Source organism: Rattus norvegicus, chromosome 1 (genome assembly GCF_021556685.1).
Source record: "Rattus norvegicus strain SHRSP/BbbUtx chromosome 1, alternate assembly SHRSP_T2T, whole genome shotgun sequence".
In the NCBI taxonomy this organism is placed as follows: Eukaryota; Metazoa; Chordata; class Mammalia; order Rodentia; family Muridae; genus Rattus; species Rattus norvegicus.
This window is the reverse complement of record NC_141534.1, coordinates 186823302-186846820: the sequence shown is the minus strand read 5'-3', so window position 1 is coordinate 186846820 and position 23519 is coordinate 186823302. Positions and strand designations below refer to the sequence as shown.

General features: G+C 42.8%; 1 protein-coding gene across 3 annotated transcripts in view; it reads right to left on the bottom strand.

Annotated features, from left to right (window-relative positions):
- Nucleotides 1–14204, bottom strand: part of Acsm2 (acyl-CoA synthetase medium-chain family member 2) — a 38727-nt gene extending 24523 nt beyond the window's left edge. For 2 of the 3 annotated variants that reach the window (XM_087618642.1, XM_087618678.1), the window contains exons 1-4: nt 14089–14204; nt 12572–12756; nt 666–876; nt 231–438 (exon numbers count right to left, since the gene is read on the bottom strand). In XM_087618642.1, the coding sequence (XP_087474768.1) occupies nt 231–438; nt 666–876; nt 12572–12748 (596 nt within the window). In that variant the 5' untranslated portion in view covers nt 12749–12756; nt 14089–14204. 3 annotated transcript variants of the gene reach the window in all.
- Between the last annotated feature and the right edge of the window lie 9315 nt (nt 14205–23519).

Here is a 23519-nt window from a genome sequence, read left to right as displayed (position 1 = left end):
AATGTCAGTCCTTTGTTAGAAAATCCTTGGGGGTGTTCTTTGTGCTTTGGGGGAGGTGTCTGAATGCCCAGTTCTACCCACCTTTGGAGTGAGTCTATACTAAACACTTGCAATTGCTTTCCTTTCTTCATTGTCTCAGTCTCCTTAGGTTTATACTGTGCACAACTATACAATTTCTGGTTTGGATTTCTAGTTTGAGTGAAAACCCGGCTAAGGCAAGAGATACTCACTTTAGCAGTGCCTTGAAGTTTAGCCATCCTTCTCGATTTTTTTCAGACACCAGCAACTTGATTTTCAGAAAAGAGCAGTCAGGGGCCACAGCATCCACTTCCTGAACCACTTCATCCCCAGCCACAATGGCCCTGGCCTTGGATGATTGCAGCCTGTAGAGTATGTCTGTGGATTTCATCTGGGTGGTTCCAGGCATGAAAACAAGACCTGAAGAAGCCAAACAGTTTAAAGAGAGCTAGGAAGAGAATTGTCTTCTTCCCCAGAGAAGGGCTGTGCACGGCCATGGGACCAACAGGAAGGGCAGGAGAGAGGACCAGTGGAGAATAAGGACAGCACATTCTCTGGAGGTTTCTTTGGGGAGAAGAGGCTGTAGTTCTCTGCCCTCCATTTCTTCCACAGGGGAGAGTGCCCAGCCTGTGTGGGCAGTTACTAACCAGAACGCATGCAGCCGAGGGTCACCAGCCACCACTCTGGGACTCGAGGAAGCACTACTGCTACACGGTCCCCACGCTGCAGGCCACAGGCCCCGGTGAGAACATTGGCCGTCTGTTTACTGATTTCACTCAGTTCTCTGAAGTTCCACTTTAGTTCTTCCCCACTGCCATTCATCCACCATAGGGCTGGACCTGGAGATCTCTTGCCAGCCTGAAGAAAGAGAAAGCCTGGTGAGCAGAAGACCTACAGGGACACAGCACGTAGGACGGTTGTTAGGATAATCGTCTTATGCAATGTTTAAAGGTTGTCTTTGTGTTATTCAAATGTTGATTTCTGTACCCGCAGTGTTGATAACTGTCTGGGTTTTGGTATTGTTGTTTTTATGAAGCATCACCTGTTTTAGTGTTTTGTAAAACATCTTCTCCATCACTTGATTGATTTAATAAAGAGCTGTGGCCCAGAGTGGGCGGGAGAGGAACATCCAGGCAGATAGGAATTCTGGGAAAGGATCAGGCCTGAGCACACAAGGGCAGGGTGGGGATGTCTCCAGCTGGACATGGGGATGGAAGGAACAGGCGCCGGGGCTGTGTGAGAGAGATCTAATGACTATGTGGCAACTGTGGCTGAGTATAGATGGTGAAGTTATACAAGCTAGTGGGAACAAGCCTAAGCTATAAGGTCTAATCTTTTATTAATAATAAAAGGTCTTCATGTCATTATTGGGGGCTGTCAGGTCAAGATATTCTGGTGATAGGAACACAGCAAACAGAACAAATTTCAGGTGTAGGGGTAGGCTTGTCAATCTGAGGACATCCACACACAATTAAAAAGTGTTGAAAACCCTCAAGTTATTTTTTAAAATGTGGGTTAGACCTATTAACACAATGGAGACTTTTAATATGCATGTTTTTAAAAAGCAACAGTAAAACACATTATATATTACTGTGATAGATGATATGATTGGCAGTTGGATTAGCTTGAGAATGCCTAAGAGATGAGTAAAGTGTACCTCTCATGTATGCCTGTGGGATTACATCCTTATCGTGTAAACTGTAGGACAAATTCCACTCCCTAGAACACATTACCAAAAAGCAGGTCGTGGTGACACACACTGGTAATTCAGGTACTGGGGAGGTGGAGACCGGCAGATCTCTGTGCCTTGACATCCAGTGTAGTGTACTCACTGAGTCACTGGTCTGTGAGGGACCTCCTCTCCAAACCCAAAGTGATGGATCTGAGGAAGGGCACGTGAGGTTGACCTCTGGCATCCACTTGCACTCGTACATTTTAAACATGTATACATGTGTGCACATCAGTGCATATATACACACAGAGACAAAGGGACTTTTGTTGTTAGGCATTGCCCTTGTCCTGCGGTTCCTTCCTCTGGATTCAAACAGTCCCTTGTAGGACAGGAGAGGCTCCGGGGCTCAGGAAACTAACAAAGCAAACAATGAACAAGTCTACAAGACGCACAGGCACGTGACTCTTCAAGGAGCCAGTTCAGGCTGTTTTAGTTAAGTCGTAAATGGCTAGTTGCATAACACATCAATAGTACATGCTCAGGAGGGCTTCTCAGTGACACATGTCCCTCTGGGTTACTCCTGTAACTCCCTTCCCACACCCTTGTAGCTAACCCCAAAGGCTTATTGTCTCATCAGTATTGACTTAGATCAGATCAGTTCTTGGGCCTCTCATCACATAGCTGGGGTGAACACCACGCCTCCCAGGAAGAGCTATGGAACAACCTTGAACCTGTGTTCCATCTTCAACAGAGCGGAGGGTACAATTGCCGAGCTAAGGTTATGTCACAGAGCCAGGACCTCAGAACAACATCACCGTCACAGTTCCCTTTGGGTATCCTGGTTTGGTTCCCTTGCTGGTTAAGTCCAGCCTTTCTCCTGCCTTAGCCTGGGTGAGCCAGTTCAGCCTTTTGAATTGTATTTCTGATGAAGGCAGTGGTAAGCTGGTAGTGAATGAAACTCATAGATGGAAAAGAAACTTGGAGGTTTCTACATCCCTGCCTCCACCCCGACCCCATCTCTTGGGCTGAAGCCCTTTTCTACTCTGTTGAGTGGGCATCTTACTCACAGACCTTGAGAGCAGGTACATATGGCCTAGTTTTCTGAGAAGACTGGCTAAGCCTTGAGTGTTGGTTTCTTTCTGTGATCATGTTAATCAGAATGTCCATCACTGTGACAAACACCTTAGTGTATCTCTTAGCTTGTGCATCAGAGGGTTCTGTCAATATCCCTTGGCTGTGTTGACTCTGAGCATGCGTAAGGTGAGGCAGAGAGTCACAGCAGTAGGCATGTGTGACAGGGGCTACTTACTCTACTACAGATAGGAAGTAAAGAGAGAATCAGAGACCACAGACAAAGCAAACCTTCAGGGTTATGTTCCCAGTGACCTGCTTCCTCTAGTCCCACTGTGTAAAGCTTCTACCACCTCCCAATCCATCATAACCAGCAGGAGATCAAATGTTTAAAGTGAGCTTATGGGGTCACTGCTGTAACAAGACCTCAGACCTTAGCACGACTCACTCTACGATGAAAGTACCATTCAGTTAAATTCAGCATGGAGACAGAAACACTTACCAAAACTAAAACAAAGGCCCAATCTGTCAAAACGCATCTTGTTCTGGGAAAGTCTCTAAGTGTATTAACCTTGCTCTTTAGCTTCTGTAGTTCTGTTCTGGCTAACTGAAGTATGTCAACCTAGAGCATGCTGGTTTGTGCTTAAAAGATCACCCTGAGAATGACTCAGGGATGAACCGGGACTCCGAACACCCAGTGTAGCTGTGGCTGGCTAATGAAGACTTTCTATTATCCTAGACCCATGTCAGAGCAGTCTTCTCTGGTGAACGCCTCACAATGTTTCTGAAAGCCCCGGAGAAAAACCAGAGACCATGAGTCACTGGGGTCTCAGAGCCCCTTAGCAAAATAGTGTAGTTGTCAGGGCACTCCTGCGGTGTGTGCAACTTGAGATGTTCCAGGCCCCCCAGGAATTCCTTTGATCAATTACTGCCTATCACTTCAGAGGGTCCGGACACTTCCACCACAATAAAAACAAATTGGAAAGTCAACTGATCTGTCACCTCCAGAAGTAAGTCTGGTTAAGGTGCCTTCTGTTTGGACACATAGGAGAGATAGGACATGGCTGGCCATCCCAGTGTCCAGGATCTGTGTGAGAGTCCTGTCTGCCTGCTAAGGCATATGAATGTGTGGTAGCCACCCCTGGTTTTTTTCTCTCTGTCTCTCTGTCTCTGTCTCTGTCTCTTTCTCTCTCTCTTTCTCTTTCTGTATATATGTATGTGTGTATGTGTATGTGTGTGTGTGTGTGTGTCTTTGTGTGGGCATACCTCTCTTTGTCTTTCTATGTGTTTCTGTCAGATCTGTTTCTCTGCATTGACCAGTAGCTTTCTCTTGTGTGAAAACAAACTGGCTTAAGAACTATGCCCCCATCTTTTTGGGGACCTGAATCTTCTTGCTTCTGCCAGATCACCCAGAGAAACCCAAAAAGACCCCTCACTCGTTCCTCTTCAGGAACAGGCCCTCTTGCCCAGTCTGTTGCTGGATTCCCATTCGTAGTCAGAGCTAGCCCCCGTGTGGAGGTAGGAAAGAACTGGATGTCTCATTCAGGGCTGCCTGCCATCTAAGGAAAACATACAAGGAGGGGAAGACTCTCTTGGATGAGCGCTCCTTCTGCTCTGTGCCTGCTCTAAGCAGCCCCAGGGAAGGGGAAAAATTCCCTGGGCTGAGCTGGAAGGAAAAAAAGAAAGGTTCCACTCATTTTTCCATTACAATTGTGTCTCCTTTTTTACCAGTGATTCATAAAAACCCATATTCTTTGAAAAAGTAAAAACAAACAAACAAAAAAACAAACAAATGCCCCTGGGCAGGCAAGCGGATGACTACCAGACAACACAGCCTGGATAAAATGGATTTTTCCTTCTGTCTAACTAACATTGATCAAACAGACTTTAAACAACTTTCACTGTGTCCTTTCTAAAGGATTAAAGATAGCTACTAAAAAGATTTCCTTTGTTACCAACTTGTCCCCAGATATTAAAAAATATTAAGTTATAACTAGGTCCCAGTTGCTAGAAGTCCCTTGAAGAGTGCTTAACAGTAGAGAGCTGAGTGGGACAAGATCTTTTATATAACTGAAAGCCACTATCCCATTCTCTCATGATGAAACAGTGAGACTGACAGATACCCAGCAAAGGTTGGGTGTCTCACCCTCACGTAGGGGATTAAAGAAACCAATACCTTAGGATTGGCCAAACCCTAAGCTCCTATAATTGTCCAATTACCCAGTTTAGCTACCTCTTTCCAAATGAAACAATACCCAGTGACCTTGGACACGTAAGGGGAACTTGCAGTTTACATTGCCTAGCTTAAAAACACAGACATCTTGGTCCCTAGACAGTCACCTTGGACTCTACCTCTTCTGCCTATGAAGAAACATGAAACCTCTGATTCTCATGAGTCTGGTTCTTCCAGAGAATCAGGTGTACATGGTCTTTGACCTGAAATATGTATTCTCCAGCCTCTCATTGGCAGAAATGAATGGACCTATCTTGGATTTTACATGTACAGACCCAATGGGAGGTTACAGTGGGCAACTTACCTGGACAGGGCTGCTCCAGGAATTAAAGACACTAAATGCAGACTTCTTGCCATTCTGCCAGAAGTTTCCTGGGAAGGTAGATTATAAAAGGGCCACTGCTGCCAGAGTTGTAGACCTTGGGCTACAGAATGTCAGCTAAGAGTGTCCAACTTTGTGTATCAGAAGCTACCCATCTTTGCTACCAGCTGAAGGAAGGGAAAAGGAGCCAGTCTCAGATAGGATTGCTACCATCCTTCAAGTCCCAACTCCAGAGCCTAAGAGACAGGTTTGAGAGTTCCTGGGTATAGGTGGATATTGCTGCCTCTGGATACCAGGGTTTGTGGAAATAAGAAGACCTTTATACACCCAGCATGGAGTAGGGCACTAAGTTTCTAATCTGGACTGAGACTAAACAAAAGACAGTTGAGGCTTTTAAAACAGCTCTGACTTCTGCTTCAACCCTAAAGGGGTTTTAATACAAACTTTGGGGCCATGAAATACTCTGTGTTTGGAACCTGAAGCCACAGGATGGCCCACCTGTTTAAAAGCTGTGGCAGTTACTGCTAGTTTAATAAAATAAAGCAAACAAGTTAACACTGGGTCAAGATCTTATCTTCCCAACACCCATGACCCGACTGAGGCTCTCTGGTGGAAGTCCAGAATGCTGGTGGCTGTCTAATGATTGTGTGACCTAGTAGCAGGCCTTACTTCTGGCATCCAGTCTGAGAAACCTAGCACCATCAATTTGGCTGCTCTCTTGTCCCTGGTGCTCATTAGTGACTATCAGGAGATGAGAGATAAAAGCAGGTATGTGTAAGCTACAATAGTTACTCTAACTGAAATGATTTGGGTCCATGCCAAGTACCTCAGCTCAGAAAGCAGAACTGATTGCTGTGACCCAGGCTCTCAGATTGGGAAAGGAAAGTCCACCACAGTATACATGGACTGTCAGTGTTATGCTTTTAATACCAGCCATGCCCATAGTATACTCCAGAGAAAAAAGAGAGCTTCTCATTACTAGAAAGGGGGACATTATAAAACTTGCCCCCCAACCCAGAGGCTATTTGTCTTCCTCACAAATTGCTATCCTCCATTGTCAGGCTGCTAACTTGGCTGCCTGATAAATGGCCCTAAGACCATTGGGGCGTATGGATATTCTGATAAAATACCATGACCAAGTAATGCCTGAGACTCCATGGTAAAGGAGAAATGGACAACTTAACCCCACAGGTTGATAGAGGACACCAGAGGGAAAGAGCATTCTCCCAGAAACAATGGGCAGGACTCTGGTAACTGACCCAGGCTACTCATCTGGGATCTACAAAACATTCTGAGTTGCCCAGACTAAGGTATGTTATACAAAGACTGGACAGCCTAGTGCAGGATGCCTCAACTAGACTTCAGGTTTATGCTCAAAATGGACCACTCTTACCCAGGAAGGTGTCTGAATGAGAGACCAACATTCTGGTAAACTCTTGGAAAACTGACTTCAAGATCCAGCCTGCTGGGGGGATGATAAAAATACTTGATAATTTTTTATAACTATTTTGTTCCCTTCTGAAGAAGATTCACACATCCTCCCTTGGGCCCTCTTTATTACCCAGGTTTTTGGGTCTGTGGTGGTTATCCTGCACTTTATGGCTAATGTCCACTTATAAATGAGCACATACTATAGTTATTTCTCTGGGTTTGCATAACCTCACTCAGGATGATATTCTCAAGTTTCATCCATTTGCCTACAAATTTCATGATGTCTTTGTTTTTAATAGCGGAATAGTATTCCATTGTGTAGATGGACTACATTTTCTGTATCCATTCTTCAGTTGAGGAATATCTGGATTGTTTCTAGTTTGGCTATTATGAATAAAGCTGCCATGGACATAGTTAAGCAAGTGTCCCTGTAGTATAGTGAGGCATCTTTTGTGTATATGCCAAGTCACCAGAGGTGGATGAAGAGAGGGAACTGGGTGGGAGAAGGAGTGTGGAGGGGTACAGGAATGGCAATTAGATGTTGGGGCAGGAGACAGGAAAGGGCAGGGAATGAGAACAGAAATCATTGCAGGGAGCATCTCTGGGACTAGCTGGAGACCTGGGATAGAGAAGGTTCTGGGAGTTTATGCGTGGTGACCCTAGCTGAGATTCCTACCAGCGGGGGATATAGACACTGAAGTAGTCACCATCTGTTGTCGGTTGGACTTCCAGTGGAAAGAGAGGAACATAAAACCATCCGCAAAGCCTTCAACTCGAAATTAGTCCTGCCTACAAGATGCACAAAGATAAAGATGGAGCAGAGACTGAGGGAAGAGCTCACCGACTGGCCCGACATGAGATCCATCCCAGGGGAGGAGCCATAATGGGACAAGCTAACTAGCAGGTGATCTTCCTGAGATGGCCTGCTTCAGGTTAGTATATAATCTGTGGCAGGTTCACCCTTATGTGGCAAGGTCACAAAGGAATTCATTTTAGGAAAGATTCCTGCTATTGATATATTTCCCTGTTATTATTAAACATATATAACAATCACTAAGCAATAGCACACCCCTTTGAAGCAGATCTCTGCAGATCTACGATGATGAACTGTCTAGTAGTGATGCTATATAGACAAATGGTTGACTTCCTAAGTCTTAATGGTGATCCTATAAGAATTCTTAAAATTATATCAGTGATTATTAAGCTATTTTATAGTGGGACTGCTACTAGGTCCTTTTTAAATAGTCAAAACTGCAGCCAGAACTCTGCCAGTCTCCCAAGTGTCACCAGTTAATGGCTCTTAGACATTAACCAGACTTTCTCTGACTCACAGCACATTCCAAGAGGTTGTAAAACAATTAACCAAAGGTCATAAACAGAGAACTAATGATTTATTATAGGTGCTAGGACAGAAGATAAAATATTGACTGGGTTTATCTATACAAAACTTCACTAATAACTTAGTTATAGTTTTAAACCTTCAGCGAACCTGTGGAGCTGAGACAGGTGATGAATGTTTAGCCAGATAATTTCTCCTAATGGATATGCATGTAAACACTCTCTGTTGGAAACTTCTGTTTCAATTTATTTGATTTTTTGTGTGAACTTATGATAAACTTTTTAACATGTGATCATGTAATCTGAAAGATGTATAAGTACTGAGGATTAAGAGGAGAGAAATTTTTTCCCTTAGGAGAATTTTTTCCTTTTCCCCTCCTGGAAGAATTTTTTCCCTTTCCTTGCTTAGAAGAATCAAACCCCACCCTCCCCACTGCACCCCCCCACACCGCGCTTAGAATCTTTCTGCTTTTCTCCTTAGATAACTTTTATAGGAAAATTTTTACAACTTGGTAATAAATGCTGTAATCATTTTTCTTTTCTTTTTTTTTTTTTTTGGTTCTTTTTTTTTTTTTTTTCAGAGCTGGGGACCGAACCCAGGGCCTTGCGCTTCCTAGGCAAGTGCTCTACCACTGAGTTAAATCCCCAACTGTAATCATTTTTCTAAGTGTCCATTTTTCTTCCTCGGACTTCTGACTAGCAGGCTGCAAGTCAAAATGCAGCAGTTCCTGCTGAGAGAGAGGCATTACTTAACCCTCCACTATTAGTTAGGCTACCCTTGTTAATCACCTAAGCCAGCAGCCTTTAACCCCTCAGAAAGAGCAAGAAAGTTTTTAGGACTTTTAGAAGTTATCGTCAGCATTTCAGTACACTTAGAGAGCTAGAACATCTGGAGACCCTCAGACTTTGAAGTCAATACGAGAGTCCTACTCTGTGCACTTCACCACCACCCTCTCCGGGCCAGGAGACTCCTAGCAAAAGCAACCCTTGACACTATTCATGATACTCTGCTATGCTTGCAGACAGGTGTCTAGTATAACTGTCATCTGAGAGACTTCATCCAGCAGTAGATGGAGGCAGATGCAGAGACCCACAGTCAAACATCAGGAGGAGCTCAAGAAGTGTTGTGGAAGAGTGGGAGATAGAATTGAGCAAGCTGGACGGGTCAAGGACACCACAAGAAGACCTACAGAGTCAACTAACCTGGGTCCATGTGTGGATCACAGAGACTGAACCACCTACCAAAGAGCATTCAGAGGCTGAACCTAGGTCCCACACACATTTGTAGCAGATGTGCATCTTAGTCTTCATATGAATCCCCTAACAATTGGAGCAAGGGCTGTCTCTGACTCTGTTGCCTGCCACTGGACTCCCTTCCCCTAACTGGATTGCCTGGTTGGGCCTCAGTGGGAAAGGAGTTGCTTAGTCTTGCTGGGACTAGATGTCCCAGGGTGCTGTGGTACCCTAGAGGGACTTCTCCTTTTCTGAGGAGAAGAGGAGGGGGTAGTGGGGAAGGGATTGTAAGGGTGGGACTAGGAGGAGAGGAGGAAGGAGAGGCTGAGATTGGGATATAATGTGAATAAAAAAATAAATTATGGAAAGGAAAAAACTGAAAAAAATACTAGGTAATTTTTAAAGATATTTTTTCAGGGTGGGTAGATTTCCTACTCTGGACTGAAACTGCTCAAATAGAAGCTAAAATCTCCTCCAGGAATTGGTCCCATGATTTAACCTCCCCCTACAATGGGGTCCAACAACGGCCTAGTTTTCATAGCTAAAATCTCTCAAATAATAGCTAAAGCTTTAGACACAGATTGAAATTTCATTTTCCATATAGACTTCAGAGTTCTGGACAGGTTTAAAAAAGGACATTAAGAGAACCCTTAACCAAACTCCATTAGAGTCTACCAAAGGATTGGCAGACCTCCTTCCTTTGCTTTGCTTCAGCCCGCTGCTGCACACCATGTAGGGAGGAATTTATCTGCTTCTTTGAGATTATGTTTGGAAGGCTTGCCCCACTGCTTCCCGGGCTCCAAGAACAGCAGTTGGCAGAATTCTTGTTCTATTCCTTTCTCAAGTCACGACAGGCCCTCCAATCCATTAAGACTTTACACTGGACTATCCAAGTCTCTCACCAGTTTTCCATTGTTCCAGTCCAGTGATACTATCCAGATCAAATAGATAGCCAAAGGGGCCCTGAAACCAACTTGGAAAGGATGCTATAAGGTGATTGTCTCCACTCCTATGGCTGTAAAGGTAACGGATGTTATACCATGGATCCACCTTACCCAGGTCAAGAAAATGGGAGCCATAGATGCTGCTTCTAAATAGACTGTCTCCGGACTTCATTGGGCCCTCTACCTCCTCCTGAGACTTGTGTCTGGTATGAAAACAGGGTTATGCTCCAACCCCCACAGCCCTCATGTCTAGACCTGGGAACTGAGTAAGATAGATATAGGAAAGGTTTTATCTAGTGTGACTACAGACCAACAACCCACATTCCATCTATACATACCCTGTATCTAGGCCCCCTGATTGCCAAAACACAGAGTGTTTAAAAGATTCTGTCCTTTGGAACATAGGAAAAACCTGAGGAATTAGACTCTTTGCCACAGAAAGGGACTCTGGGGACAGAGATAATTATTTCCAAACAAAACTTAGCCAGGATTGCTGGCTATGCTTAGACATCAGGGCCCTGTAATACATAGGGAAAGGAACCAACCAAATTGTCAGCCCATTGTCAAAACTTCCATGACTCTGTTAGAGGACTTACAAGGGGCTAAACCTTGTCTAATATCCAAAACCTGTTACCTTTCCACTTTCTCTTATTCTGATGCCTGCCTTATGGGTGAATTCATATAGACAACAACATTACTGGGCCTCAGAGACTACTTGGTGGGCGTGTACTAATAGGTTGACTAACTCTACCTCTTCTAATACTTTCTAAATTAAGTATATAGGTTGAACAGGACCAAGAAGTATTAGAGTTCAGTTTTTGAATTAAAAGAGCAATTAGATGGTCCTACAAGATCGGAGAGGCTTAGATGTCTCAGGAGATAAAGAAAGTATGTATGGCTTCGGGAAAGTCCTCTTGTTTCTAGGCTAATTTGTTCAGGAGTAATTTGAGGAAGTCTTGCTGTGGTTGGAAAAATAACATATCTGTCTCTCTTCCCTTAATCCCCCTGGCTAACTACTCTGCTATCAGGACTGGCTGCTAATTAATTCTCATTCCGATTAGATTTACAGTGAGCCTCTGTGTCTTAAACTAAAACAGGATGAGTCCATGATTTGACTCATTCACTAACCCCCCCCCCCAACTAAGACAAAGTGAGGCCCCAGACCTTAGCACAACTGACTCCATGATGAAAATACCATTCAGGCTGTAAAACTCAATATGTAGTCAGAATTATCTGCTGAAACTGAAACTTTTCCTCTGGGAAAGGCTCGAAATGTACTGAGCTTAAGAGCCTACCCTAAGAAAGGCTCAGTGTTACCTGGGATCCTGAATACCCAGTGTAGTCACCAGCTGTCTAATAGAGACTTTCTATTGGCTTAAACCCATGTCTGAGCTGATGACTATCCCATAACACTACCTACTTAGTCCAGTACAAGTCCTCTTACCTCACCTTTGCTCCAACCTACCTCTCTTTATTTCATGCTGAAGGTAACAATACAGCATGTGTTTGGGGTTACTATGTTGATAGGTCACAACATGTGCCTCTGTCCTTCATTTTAAAAATGAAGCTTGTATTAATTGTATACAATCATATGTTTAATAACAATTTTCTTACATGTACACAATTCATTCCAATCATATTTACCTTCCCATTTCTCCTGTCTCCTTTGTGTGTGTGTGTGTGTGTGTGTGTGTGTGTGTGTGTGTGTGTGTGTTTCCTAGTAAGTTTTATTAGGAACATGGGGAAAGATTTGCCTACAGGAGGAGCATGGGCATATTACTTGTGGCTATACTACTGAATACAATGTCTATCCATCCCTCTTTAGCCTTTAACTGTGTGAAAATCCTCTGGGAGAGTTGAACCTGTGAGCTTCTCCCTACTCCGTGAAATCTAGTGCAGGTACTTACAGTTGCTGTGAATTCAAGAGTGCAACAGCCATCTCATGCCCAGAAATCTCATTCCACATACCTAATTCTTATGTTCTTTCTGTTCCTTCTTCCATAATATCCCCTGAATCTCTGAGGGGTGTGGGAGAGATGTCTTATTAATGGATGAATATTCAACAATCACTTATTCTCAGCACAGTGACCAGTTGTGAGTGTCTGCAGTTACTGACTCCTGCAAGAAGATGCTTCTCTGACAGAACCCCATGGTTCTTCTGCCTTTCTTCCAAGTCACTCTATGCTGCATCAAGGAAGATGGCCATCCTTTTCACAGTCTGAGATGTAATGAAGTATTCCAGAATGTTCTATGAATGACTTGATAAATGAATGAAATTATTTAAGCTGTACTGTCCAGTCTCCCCTTACCTTCTCCAGGCTGGCCCAGTGATCTATCACATCACTAGCGAAGTTGAACTTGGCAGGGACTTCTTGGTGGCCCCACTGTATGGGCATTAGTTTCTTGATATTCATATGGAAAGAACGGTGGAACATCTCAGTGCCCCAGAAGGTGCAAAGTCTTGGAATTTTCCACAGCCAATGCATATTCAGAGCTGTGAAGGAAGAAATTATAGGTGAGGTCTTCCCTGCTGAATTTTGACATTTAACATAAACTAGTGGGAACAGTTATCTCTTCTCTGTCCTCCATGGTTGATTGGTTGTATTTGTGAATGAATTGAAATGAAACTGAGTGCCTGGTTCAGTCTCTTTCTGTGCATTATTCTCCTAAGGCATCATCCCACCAGCTCCCATTTCTTACTAGGCTTGCTGGCCAGAGAGTCCCAGTCATCCTTTTGTCTCTGCTCCCCTGGCACTGGGCTCATACAAATAGTTTTTAATATGGGTGTTCAGCTTCTGAATGAGGGTTCTTGTGCTATTGCAGTAAGTGCTCTTACCAAGGTGCCATCTCCCTATCACCATTTTCAGGATTTTCTGTGAGAACTACATATCCCAGGTGAGCATTAGCCTTTCCTGAGTCCCGGAGTGACAGCATGGGGAACTAAGCTAGGCCCAATCTGGCCCTTTCCAACCTATGGTTATTTTCAACTAAGTTTTGTAGGCACATTCTAGATCTGTGTTTAGAAGGAAACAGCTATGAAATGAGTGGGATTCTCATTAATGTACCAACTGCTGGCTAATACACTAATTCTTTGGAGTCAGTTTTGGTTGACACATCTAAAAATCCACCCATGTACAGTGCAGGATCTAAATAAGCAATCACTTACAGAATTATAGCTGTTGTAGTTTTCTTGAGCTTCATTGGCTCCAGGGAAAGATGTTCCAAGGCTATAAACATTGGTCTTTGAATTCTGTCACATGCTCTTGGATGAGACTGCAGAATTTTAAGCCTAGTGATCTTTGAGTCAGGGAAGCAAGCCAGCAATCTATCCTGTTGGCTGGCTTCCTAGCCCCCTTGGTTCAGGCAGAAGCCATTAGATGCTTGTCTGTGGCACTTGCAAGTTTTCTCATGATTTCTCAAAAAAGAAGAGGCAAGAGTTTCCTTCCTAGGCCCTGGGCTATAGTGATAGCTAATGTTCTCATTGTTGATGGTCTCTCTCCCTTTCAGTGGCTGACTCTTATCTTCTAGCCTCATCTCTTCAAATAAGAGTATCTACATCTTCATCACTAGCTAACTCCCTACTTCTTCTGTGTACACTCCTGTCCAGCTCTCCCATCCTCCATTTTGGTGGCCGAAGGCTCCTTCTCCTTTATGCAAGGTTGTCCCCTTATTAATTCCTTTGATACTCCCTTTGTGGCTCTAGGAGTTTCGAACTGTTTTCCTTATGGGATTTTTTTCTTGTCCTTGCTATCCTTTACTCCTCATGACTGGTGAGTGTCATCATGATGCATGGTCCCACCTTTTTGCCTCTTGAATAAACACTCACCTCTTATGGAACTCTCTCTGGCAATAGCTTGGCTTGCTTCCCTCTCAGGAAGGAGTTCTAGAGTTCCCGAAGCACCAGTAGAGAGAACAGCACTGATGACAGTTTCCTCATCAAATCTGAGCAGCCTCCAAGGGCTCAGCTAATCATTAATGGGGCATAACTTTCAAGTAATGTTACTCCTCCTAGTCAAGTTTATGTGCAGCACAGTCTTTGAGCTTGTGTTAGGGTGTCAACTGAACTGTTCCTTAGTCCAAGGGAAGTGAAGTTAAGTATCATACTGACATCAAGCTTTTGTGCTGACCAGGGGAAGAGAATGGACTTTCAGAGTCTCTGTGCCCTGCACTGTCTCACTACCTTTAATTTTCGTTCATTTTGCTTCTACCAAGGGTCTCTTTTCCTGCTGTTTGTGACACTGATCTAGGGACACTGCTTGGATTCAGACCTCTTGCCAATGGTTCCACAAGTGTGTCTCTTGGCTGGATCTCTTTTCTGGGTGCTTAGCTATTTGACGTCTCCATTTGAATATCTAATAGGTTTTTTAAAACTATACCCAGATAGTGCTAGGCATCCTATCTCTAAACCATCCCACTGTATCTTAGGCCTTCACCAGCAGCTAGCCCCCTTAATGTTTCTGTTTTCTCTGCACAAAATCTCAGCTTTTCACCTCCTCTATGCCTAGATCTGATCAATCTATTAGTTCTGCCTTCCAACTGTGACTGCAATTTATCCCACTCTCTTTGGTGTCCCAAACCATTATTTTCTATTTGTCTAGGCATTAGCTACTATCACTGTGATGAAACCCGTGGCCAAACGCAAGTTGATGAGGGATGGTTGATTTGGCTCACACTTCCACATTGTAGCGCATCATTGAAAAAGGCCAGGAAAGGAACTCAAACAGGGCAGGAACCTGGAGGTATGAGCTGATGAGGAGGCCATGGAGGAGTGCTGCTTACTGGCTTCTTGTTGTAGAACCCAGGCCTGCTTGCTCAGGGATGACACCAGCTACAATGAGCTGGGTCCTCCCTTACCAATCACTAATTTAAAAAATGCCCTACAGCTGTATCTTATGGAGGCCTCATCTTAATTGAGGCTCCCTCCATTCAATTAACTCCAATGTGTATCAAGATGATGTAAGACTAGCCAGGACACTATCCATAGGAGCATAGGAGTGCTTTCTTTTCTATCCTTCTGCCTCCATCATTGAAATCTGTTCTCAGAATGAGCCTGACTTAACTCAGTCAGACCATGGAGTCTTCCAAATGAAATACATGGCCGTTGTCTTGTAGGTCACTACCTCAAAGTCTTCTTAGAACTCTTCCTCCTGCTTTCCAAGTACAGTCAATGGGCCTTCTTTGTTACCCTGTCTCTATGCTAGACACACTCTGGCCTCAGAAACTTTGTGCATGTGATTCCCTCTGCCTGAAATCCCTCCCCTGAACAGTTGAATGACAAGTTCACCTGTTAGCATCACATCCTGTCTAAAAGTCATCTATGCTAGTTAGGGGTTTTGTTTGATTTGTTTTCTGCTTGTTTATTGTTTATTTGTTTTGGGGTTTTATTTTTGACAGAAGCTAAAATAATCTGGGAAAAGGGAACCTCAGTTGAAAAAAATACATTCACAGGATTGACCCGTGGGCAAATCTGTGGCAGATTTTCTTCATTAATGATTGATGTGGGAGGATCCAACCCACTATATGTAGTACTGCCACAGGGTGGGTGGTCCTGGGTTGCATATATTTCTTATGATATATTACATATATAAACATATTATGCATAAATGTATAAATTAATATATACCATGTAACTATATAACTATACAAATATAAACATATATGTATATAAATTTCCTGAATAAACCTTGGAGACTGAGCCAGTCAGGTGCATTCTTCTATGGCCTCTGCTTCAGTTTCTATCTCTAAGTTCTTTCTGTGAGTTCATGCCATGACTTCTCTGCATAATGGATTGTGAGCTGTAGGATGAAATGAACCCTTGCTTCCTGTGGCTTCTTGTGGTCATAGTGTTTATCACAGCAATAGAAGGCAAATTAGAGCATCATGACTTGCTTTTGTTTTTGCAGCCAAAGCATTCTTTCAACCAAATATTTTCTTACTTCTATATATGTGACGGGTTTGTGTTCAGGTTCCCATGAAGCCAGAAGGGAATTTCAGAACCATGGAGCTGAGTTACATTGTGAGTAGCCTGATGTGGATGCTGGGAAATGAACTCGGGTCCTCTGGAAGAGACTAGTACATGTTCCTAATCACTGAACCATTTCTCCAGCCCCTTAGAGGATTACCTTTGTGAGTCCTTTCAGAAGATCTGATCTAACATCACAGCCTCCATTTTCCATGCTGTATTTCTTCTCTCTGGCCATATGTATCTCACTCACCACATATGCTTTCTCTTTGTTTTCCTTCGTATTTTTTTCACATGTGCTCTTGAGGGGAGGGATTTTTATGTTTCAGGATTCTTATTTCGAAAGTCCTAAAGGAGGTCCAGGTACCCATCCAGTAAATACAGCAAATGTATGTTGAATAAATTGTCCTTCATCCTCAAAATAACTTTGTGAATCAGGGGTTACTTATGTGTCTATGCACACACACACACACACACACACACACACACACACACATGCACACACACATGCCCATGCTATGTTAATATCCTTTTTTGGCAGTTTATACATTCAAACACCATATTGTGATCATACTCGCCCTCTTTCCCTCTCTTCATTTTCCTCCCACTGCTGACTGCCTTCTTTTGAATCCTTTTTGTTCTCTCTCTCTCTCTCTCTCTCTCTCTCTCTCTCTGTGTGTGTGTGTGTGTGTGTGTGTGTGTGTGTGTGTGTGTGTGTGAAGATGTGGTTTTGACCTACTTGGTTTAATTATGGTTTCTTACATGTGCATGAGCATAGATGGGGCATTATATACTGGAGCAGGAGCAACTGACTAATGTCTACACTAGTAAAGAAAATGTCATCTACCTGGAATTGGTGCCAAGCAACCCTTATCTCAGGTCAAGTGGCTGCATTGCCTGTGAGGCAAACAGAGGCAGATAAGATTTCAGAATGGATGGAGAAAGATCAAATAGGGAATCAGAGGAACACAGATGGTCAACTCAGATGGTCACATAGATTCTAGCTGTCTTTGATATGGCTTGGGGGACAAAGGTCAATGTTTCAAACTCACTTTCCTTGTTTATCTTGAGGGATAAAGTGGCTCCTGTTCATCCTTCCTTTCATCTCCACAGCTCTCTGGCAATGTTTCAGTGGTCTAAAGTTCATTTTTGTGTCTTTCTGTTTCCAGTGACCATGAGTAGTTCAGAGTGGCAGAAAGGCCCCAAGTCTGCTTTCCAGCCTTTGAGGACCACTGATAATTCAAGTCTTAGTTTCTCTTTCTGTTGGATAGGGAGAGGTCAACAGTGACATCTCCAAGTTTGCCTAAACGAAGATATGTTGCAAGACATTTTATTGCACTGTAAATTCCAAGATTGCATTGTTTACTAGGAAAATGTGTTTTTACCTGTGACATAGCTCAGTCTTAGCCTATATCTTGGGTAGAAATATAAGCCTGAACTGCTGTTTTCCCATGTGGCTCTATGTTGGTAGGATTTGCTTGGAAAGAGACAAGCTGCTTATGAAAGAATTAGGAAAGGTTTCCTTCCTAGTCAGTGCTTAGCAGTCCCCTGAGATTTACTATGCTCATTGGAAACCCAGAATGACATGTTACTCTTCCCATTGCCTTTCTCCTAGGTGCAGTTGCCCTGTCTCAGGTGCTTATTGGGGACATTAAAGCTATTGACCTCTGATGGGCTTAAGTCTTTTCCTGGATATAAGGCAGGAGTAGATTTCATGCTACCTTTCCTGCTCACTGATACTTTTAAAGTCCCATGTGCCCACTCCTCAGTCTGGATTCGTGTGCTTTTATTTTTTAAGTTAATATACTTATTCTTCACATTTTCATGTGCATGTGTGTGTGCATGTGTGTGTATGTGTATGTAACATATAAAATGTATTTTGACCATGTTCCCCATTATCCTCTTACCACAAAACTCTTTCCACCTAATATGTTCCCTCTTTTCCTTTCATATTTATTTTGATGACATGGTGGGGAGTTATTTGCTTGCACCAAAAGTCATTTAACAGTGGCTAGATCACTGAGGACTATGACAATTAGATTTTCCTGCTTCAGTAACCATTAACTGCTGACCATTCCTCAGGGAAGGAGGCCTTGTGAACCTCTCCAGTATTCACAAGGGAATGTTGATGCATCCAGTGTGGTGAAGAAATCGGCCACTGTTTTGAATTCATGGTGGTTCAGGAAGAAACCTGCTCCATCCTCAAGCTTCCTCCCTTTTTCTCCCCTCTTTTCAACGTTCCCTGAGCCATGGAATGAGTAAAAAAATCTATGGGCATAAAAGTAAATATTTACAAGACATCTTCACACTATCTCCATTTAGCAAAACAACTATGTATGTTCCCCCTCTAGAGACTATGACCTCTCCAGCTTTAGGATTTTGGTCAAGTTAACACTACCAGGCATGAATTCCCTCCTGTAGAATGAGCCTGAAATCCAACCAAAAAGTGATTATCCTCATTGTTGTCATGCCATTACTTTTACCAGTGGACATGTCTTGCCTGGATGATTAATATTGTATGTAGGTTGACTTTTCTCCACTACATGCTGACTAGCACCTCCCAGCACTATGAAAACTAGCCTAGTACGGATGAAGCTCCCAGCTCAGTGCTTGATTTCCCTATGGCTTACAAGCACAATATGTGATGTCTTCAGCAAGGGCCAAGTCTTCTATTTTGGAGGGTAACTAAGAACAATAACAACAGTCTGTATTGTTTGAGGGACTCTAAGGCCTAAATGACCAAATACTCATTTTGGTAACCCATACCTGGTGCTGGGATTTTCATTTAATAACTCATGACTTCTGGGACCACCAATATAGGATTGGCTTCTGTATCGGCTCATACCTCCTTGTTTCTGGGCAAACCACTCTCACCATTTCCAGCACCCCCATCCTATTCCTAGTTCTCAGTCTCCCTACAACTTGCTAGGAAGCTCTGAGGATGTACAATTAGATTGTCTAGGTTTGAATCCTAACCACCTGCTCCTGAGCTGAATGCACACAGAGAAGTGATTTTATTCCTTCTGGCCTCCAGCATTCTTGTCTAGAAAGAAGGGTAACCCTAGAACACCTCTAGAAATGAGTACATTGAACTCAATGGCACCTATCAAACACCTAGCCATAAAGATGTTGAGACTAACAATTGTATGGTGGTGCATTTCAGGACTGCTGGGCATGACTCAGGGGTGGAACATGTGTCTAGCATTTGTGAGACCCTGGGTTTGATCCTCAGCATAACAAAACAAACAAACAAACAAACAAACAAACAAGCAAACAAACCAGAACAGCCAAACTCAGTAACTTCTGGAGAGATGAGATATTTAAATTTTGGTTGAAGTTAAAGTATTTCTTCTTTTAAATTTAATTACTCAAGTTCATGTTATTTACTTATTTAAATCACAAATAAACAAAGAATACAAAATGCATTAATAACTGTAAGGATCTGATGGATTGAAGCCTGTGCAGTTTGGAATAGATTTGGAAGGGACATCTTGAATCAAATCCAAACCCCTGTACAGATGTAGGATCTAGGGATCATTCCTGATGATCCCATGCCTGGGGAAAACTGGATGGTGGCACAGTTCTGGGAATAGCAGTCAAAATCATGCACAGTCAGGTGAACACACACACACACACACACACACACACACACACACACACACACACACAGAGAGAGAGAGAGAGAGAGAGAGAGAGAGAGAGAGACACACACACCCCACACAAATTATTTGTCTTCTTAGAAAATGGGGCAAAGGGTTCTGCAAAGGTATTTGCTGTAATGCTTCTAAAGTCAGTTTCCAAAAGATAAGCCGTGGAACCCCGTCCTCCCCGGCCTATCTGTCCCTGTCAATTAGTTAGCAAATATTTATCAAAAAGACATGGGTGTGACCAAAACATACTCATTCCAGTTTGGAGGAAGATTGGATAATACGATGTAAAATAACTTTTGTAATTTTAGATACTGTTAAGCACATTTAGAAGTCAGCTCATGTCACATTTCCATTTAGAATCAAACAGTGAATCTTGACATAAAATGGCATCCAAGTTTTGCCATCATTGTAAAAGGACCATATGACCATCACACTCACTTCTGGCATCCTGCCTGTTCACACATCCCTTTCACTTCAGCAACACTGCTTCCCTCCTTGATGCCACACCCAGCGCAGCCTTTGCACACATGGAACTCTTATTAGACTGCGACTTCTACTTGAATAGCTTCCTTTAATCCCTCAAATCTTTCACAGACATTTCCTTGTCACAATCTCAGTCATCTTAGTAAAGCTTACCTTAACCACCTACCTACCTAAAATTGCAAGCCACCTCCAGACTGGTTCTCCTTTCCTCCCTTCCTCTCTATTCCCAGACTCTATGATCCTTAATCCTAAATCAATTTTTAACATTATAGAAACAAATTTTAAACATTTTCTTGCTTCTGTCCCCTTCCCCAAGGACTTATGCTTTTTAAATACAGGAATGTGTTTCCCGTCTTGTTTATTGAGTTAGCTAAAAAAAACTTAGGATACAATACATTCCAGAGTATTCACTGAATACCTGGGTATATAAATCAGCAGCATAAGGAAAATAAAACATTTTGACATTATAATGAATGTGGGTGTCTGAAGTATGTAGCTACATACATGACTGCTTCTGCATGTGTGAGTGTGCCTGTGTATGTTTGTGCGCACAAGTGTTATGAATGTCTGAATGTCCGGGCATGTGTGATTGCTTGTGTGTGTGTGTGTGTGTGTGTGTGTGTGTGTGTGTGTGTGTGTGTGATTTATTAGAATGACTTACAGGCTGTGGTCCATCTAATCCAACAGTAGATCCTACGAATGGAAGGTCCAAGAATCCAGTAGTCATAAAGAATCATTTCACAATGCTGAATGTTACAGGTGGTCTTCAGTGTGTGCTGGAATCCCAAAGAAGTAGGCCCTAATGCTAGTGAAGGAATGGACTTGCAAAGAGAAAGGGTTTTTTCTTCCATGTCCTTTATATACACCACAAGATGTAGTCCAGATGACAGGTTTATCTTCCCACTTTAAAGATTTGGCTTAGAGACTGGTCTTCCAACTTCAATGATTAAGAGAAAAATCTTTCACAGGTGTGCTCAGTCATTTGCGTTTTTGTTAATTACAGATGTAGTCAAGTTGACAATCAAGAATAATCATCCCAAGTCCACCCCTTGTCAACTTGACATACAATCACATCTCCTTCTGTCATGATGTCTGTGTTAGGATTACTATTGCTGTGATAAAATACCATGATTAAAGGAAGTTGGAGAGGGAATGGTTTATTTGGCTTCAACTTCCTTATCACTGTTTATCATCAAAAAGGTCAGGATAGGCCTCAGACAGGACAGGAACCTGGAGGTAGGAGCTGATGCAGAGGTCATGGAGAGATGCTGCTTACTGGTTGGCTTCTTGTGGCTTGCTCAGCCTGCTTTCTTATAGAACCCAGGACCACTAACCCAGAGGTGATATCACTTAAAATGGCATGGGTCCCCCCCCATTGATCACTAATTAAGAAAATGCCCCCATTTCCCTATCATCTAGAAGCATTTTCTCAATTGAGGTTGCCTCAGTTCAGATAACTTTAGCTTGTGTCATGTTGACATAAAACTAGATAGCATGCATGCTTAATTTCCAAATGAAAACAAGAATCAGCTTATAATTACACCCAAACAGGCTATAACTATCTCAGGTACAATCACAAAATGCATTACATATTTAACCAAGTCATAATTATTCCTAATATTGTATAACTGTCTCCCTCATATAGCCACAAACACATTATACATTTAGAATAGGTGGCAATGTCCTTTGAGAGACATTCTCTTACTATTTCAAACTTAAATATGATGCCAACTGATATTCTCTCAATTTATGTTATATCACATGATAAAGAAATCAAGGAAAGAAAACACCAATATTTTTACAAATACATTCTTAACAAAATATGACAGAAACATTCATGTCAATTATAATCTTTTCTGCAACTGGTCACATGGCCTTAGCTGGTATTTATACTACCATCCTCTGCTACTCATTCTGTATTTCCTCCACCTTCAACAAATACCTCAGCAGGTCTGGGATCTTTTTCTAGAGGAGGGACCAATGCTTTTAGTCCTGAAGTGACTATGCTCTTTGCCATCCTGCCTGGACTAGGTCATTGTAGTATCCCATTGACTTTAATCACAGGACATGGTAGCACCAAGAGATACTGTACCCTAAAGGATCTCCTGCACTCTAGACATAGTCTTTCTTACTTTTATTGTGCAGAATGAATCCAATTTCCCCTTGGTAATCTGGATTGATCACCCCTCCTAATACTGTTAACCTGTTCTTAGCCTATTGGCTTAAGGGCATCAGAAGCCAGAAGCAGCCAGGCCAGGGAGAACTCTGAGCCTACAATTCAATAGAATGTTTTTTGTGTTTCATAGCAGGAGTGCTCCCCCTCTGGAGTCTCAGCTAGAGGCCAACAGAATTTAAAGTTGTAATAACAAGAAGCAAAAATCTTCCTAGTATGTCACTAGGAATGACAGTGAGTGGGGCTATTCCCTTTTCTACTCCTTGGTTCTTGGACCTGTGAATCCTTGTTATGGGAGAAACTGTACTATTTATCAGATGCTGATTCAAAGCATATTCTGTCTTTTCAAGGACCCCACCCCTATCTTCCATGGTGCTGCCACCTAATTAGGGATGTGCCTATGTTTTCAAAAGGCATTCCATCTTTCTGTCAGGCCAGTTGGTCCATGATTGTGGGAAACATGGTTAGATCAGTGGACTCCATATTCATGGGCCCACTGTCACACTTCTCTAGATGTCAAATGAGTTCCTTGGTTAGAAGAAATACCATGGTGGTTGATAAAGGATCCTGTCAGTCTATGTGTGGTAGTTCTGGCATTATGTGCAGGAAAAGCACGTTTATAACTAGAATAAGTATCTATTCCAGTAAGGACAAAGTGTTGTCCTTTTCACAAAGGAAGTAGTCCAGTGTAGAAAACCTACCACTAGGTTGCTGGTTTAGTTAGCCCAAGGAATGGTGCAATATCTGGTGCTAGGTGAGGGTCTCTTTTGTTAGCAGATCTGGCATTCAGTAGCAGTTTTAGCTAGGTAGGCCTGGGTAAGTGGAAGTCTATGTTGTCAAGGTCATGCATAATCTTCCTCTCTGCCACCATGACTAATTTGTTCGTGGACTCATTGGGTAATGACAGGAATGGCTGGGAAAAGAGGCTGACTGCCCACAGAAAGGGTCATCCTATCTACTCGATTATTGAACTCCTCAGCTGAAGTCAT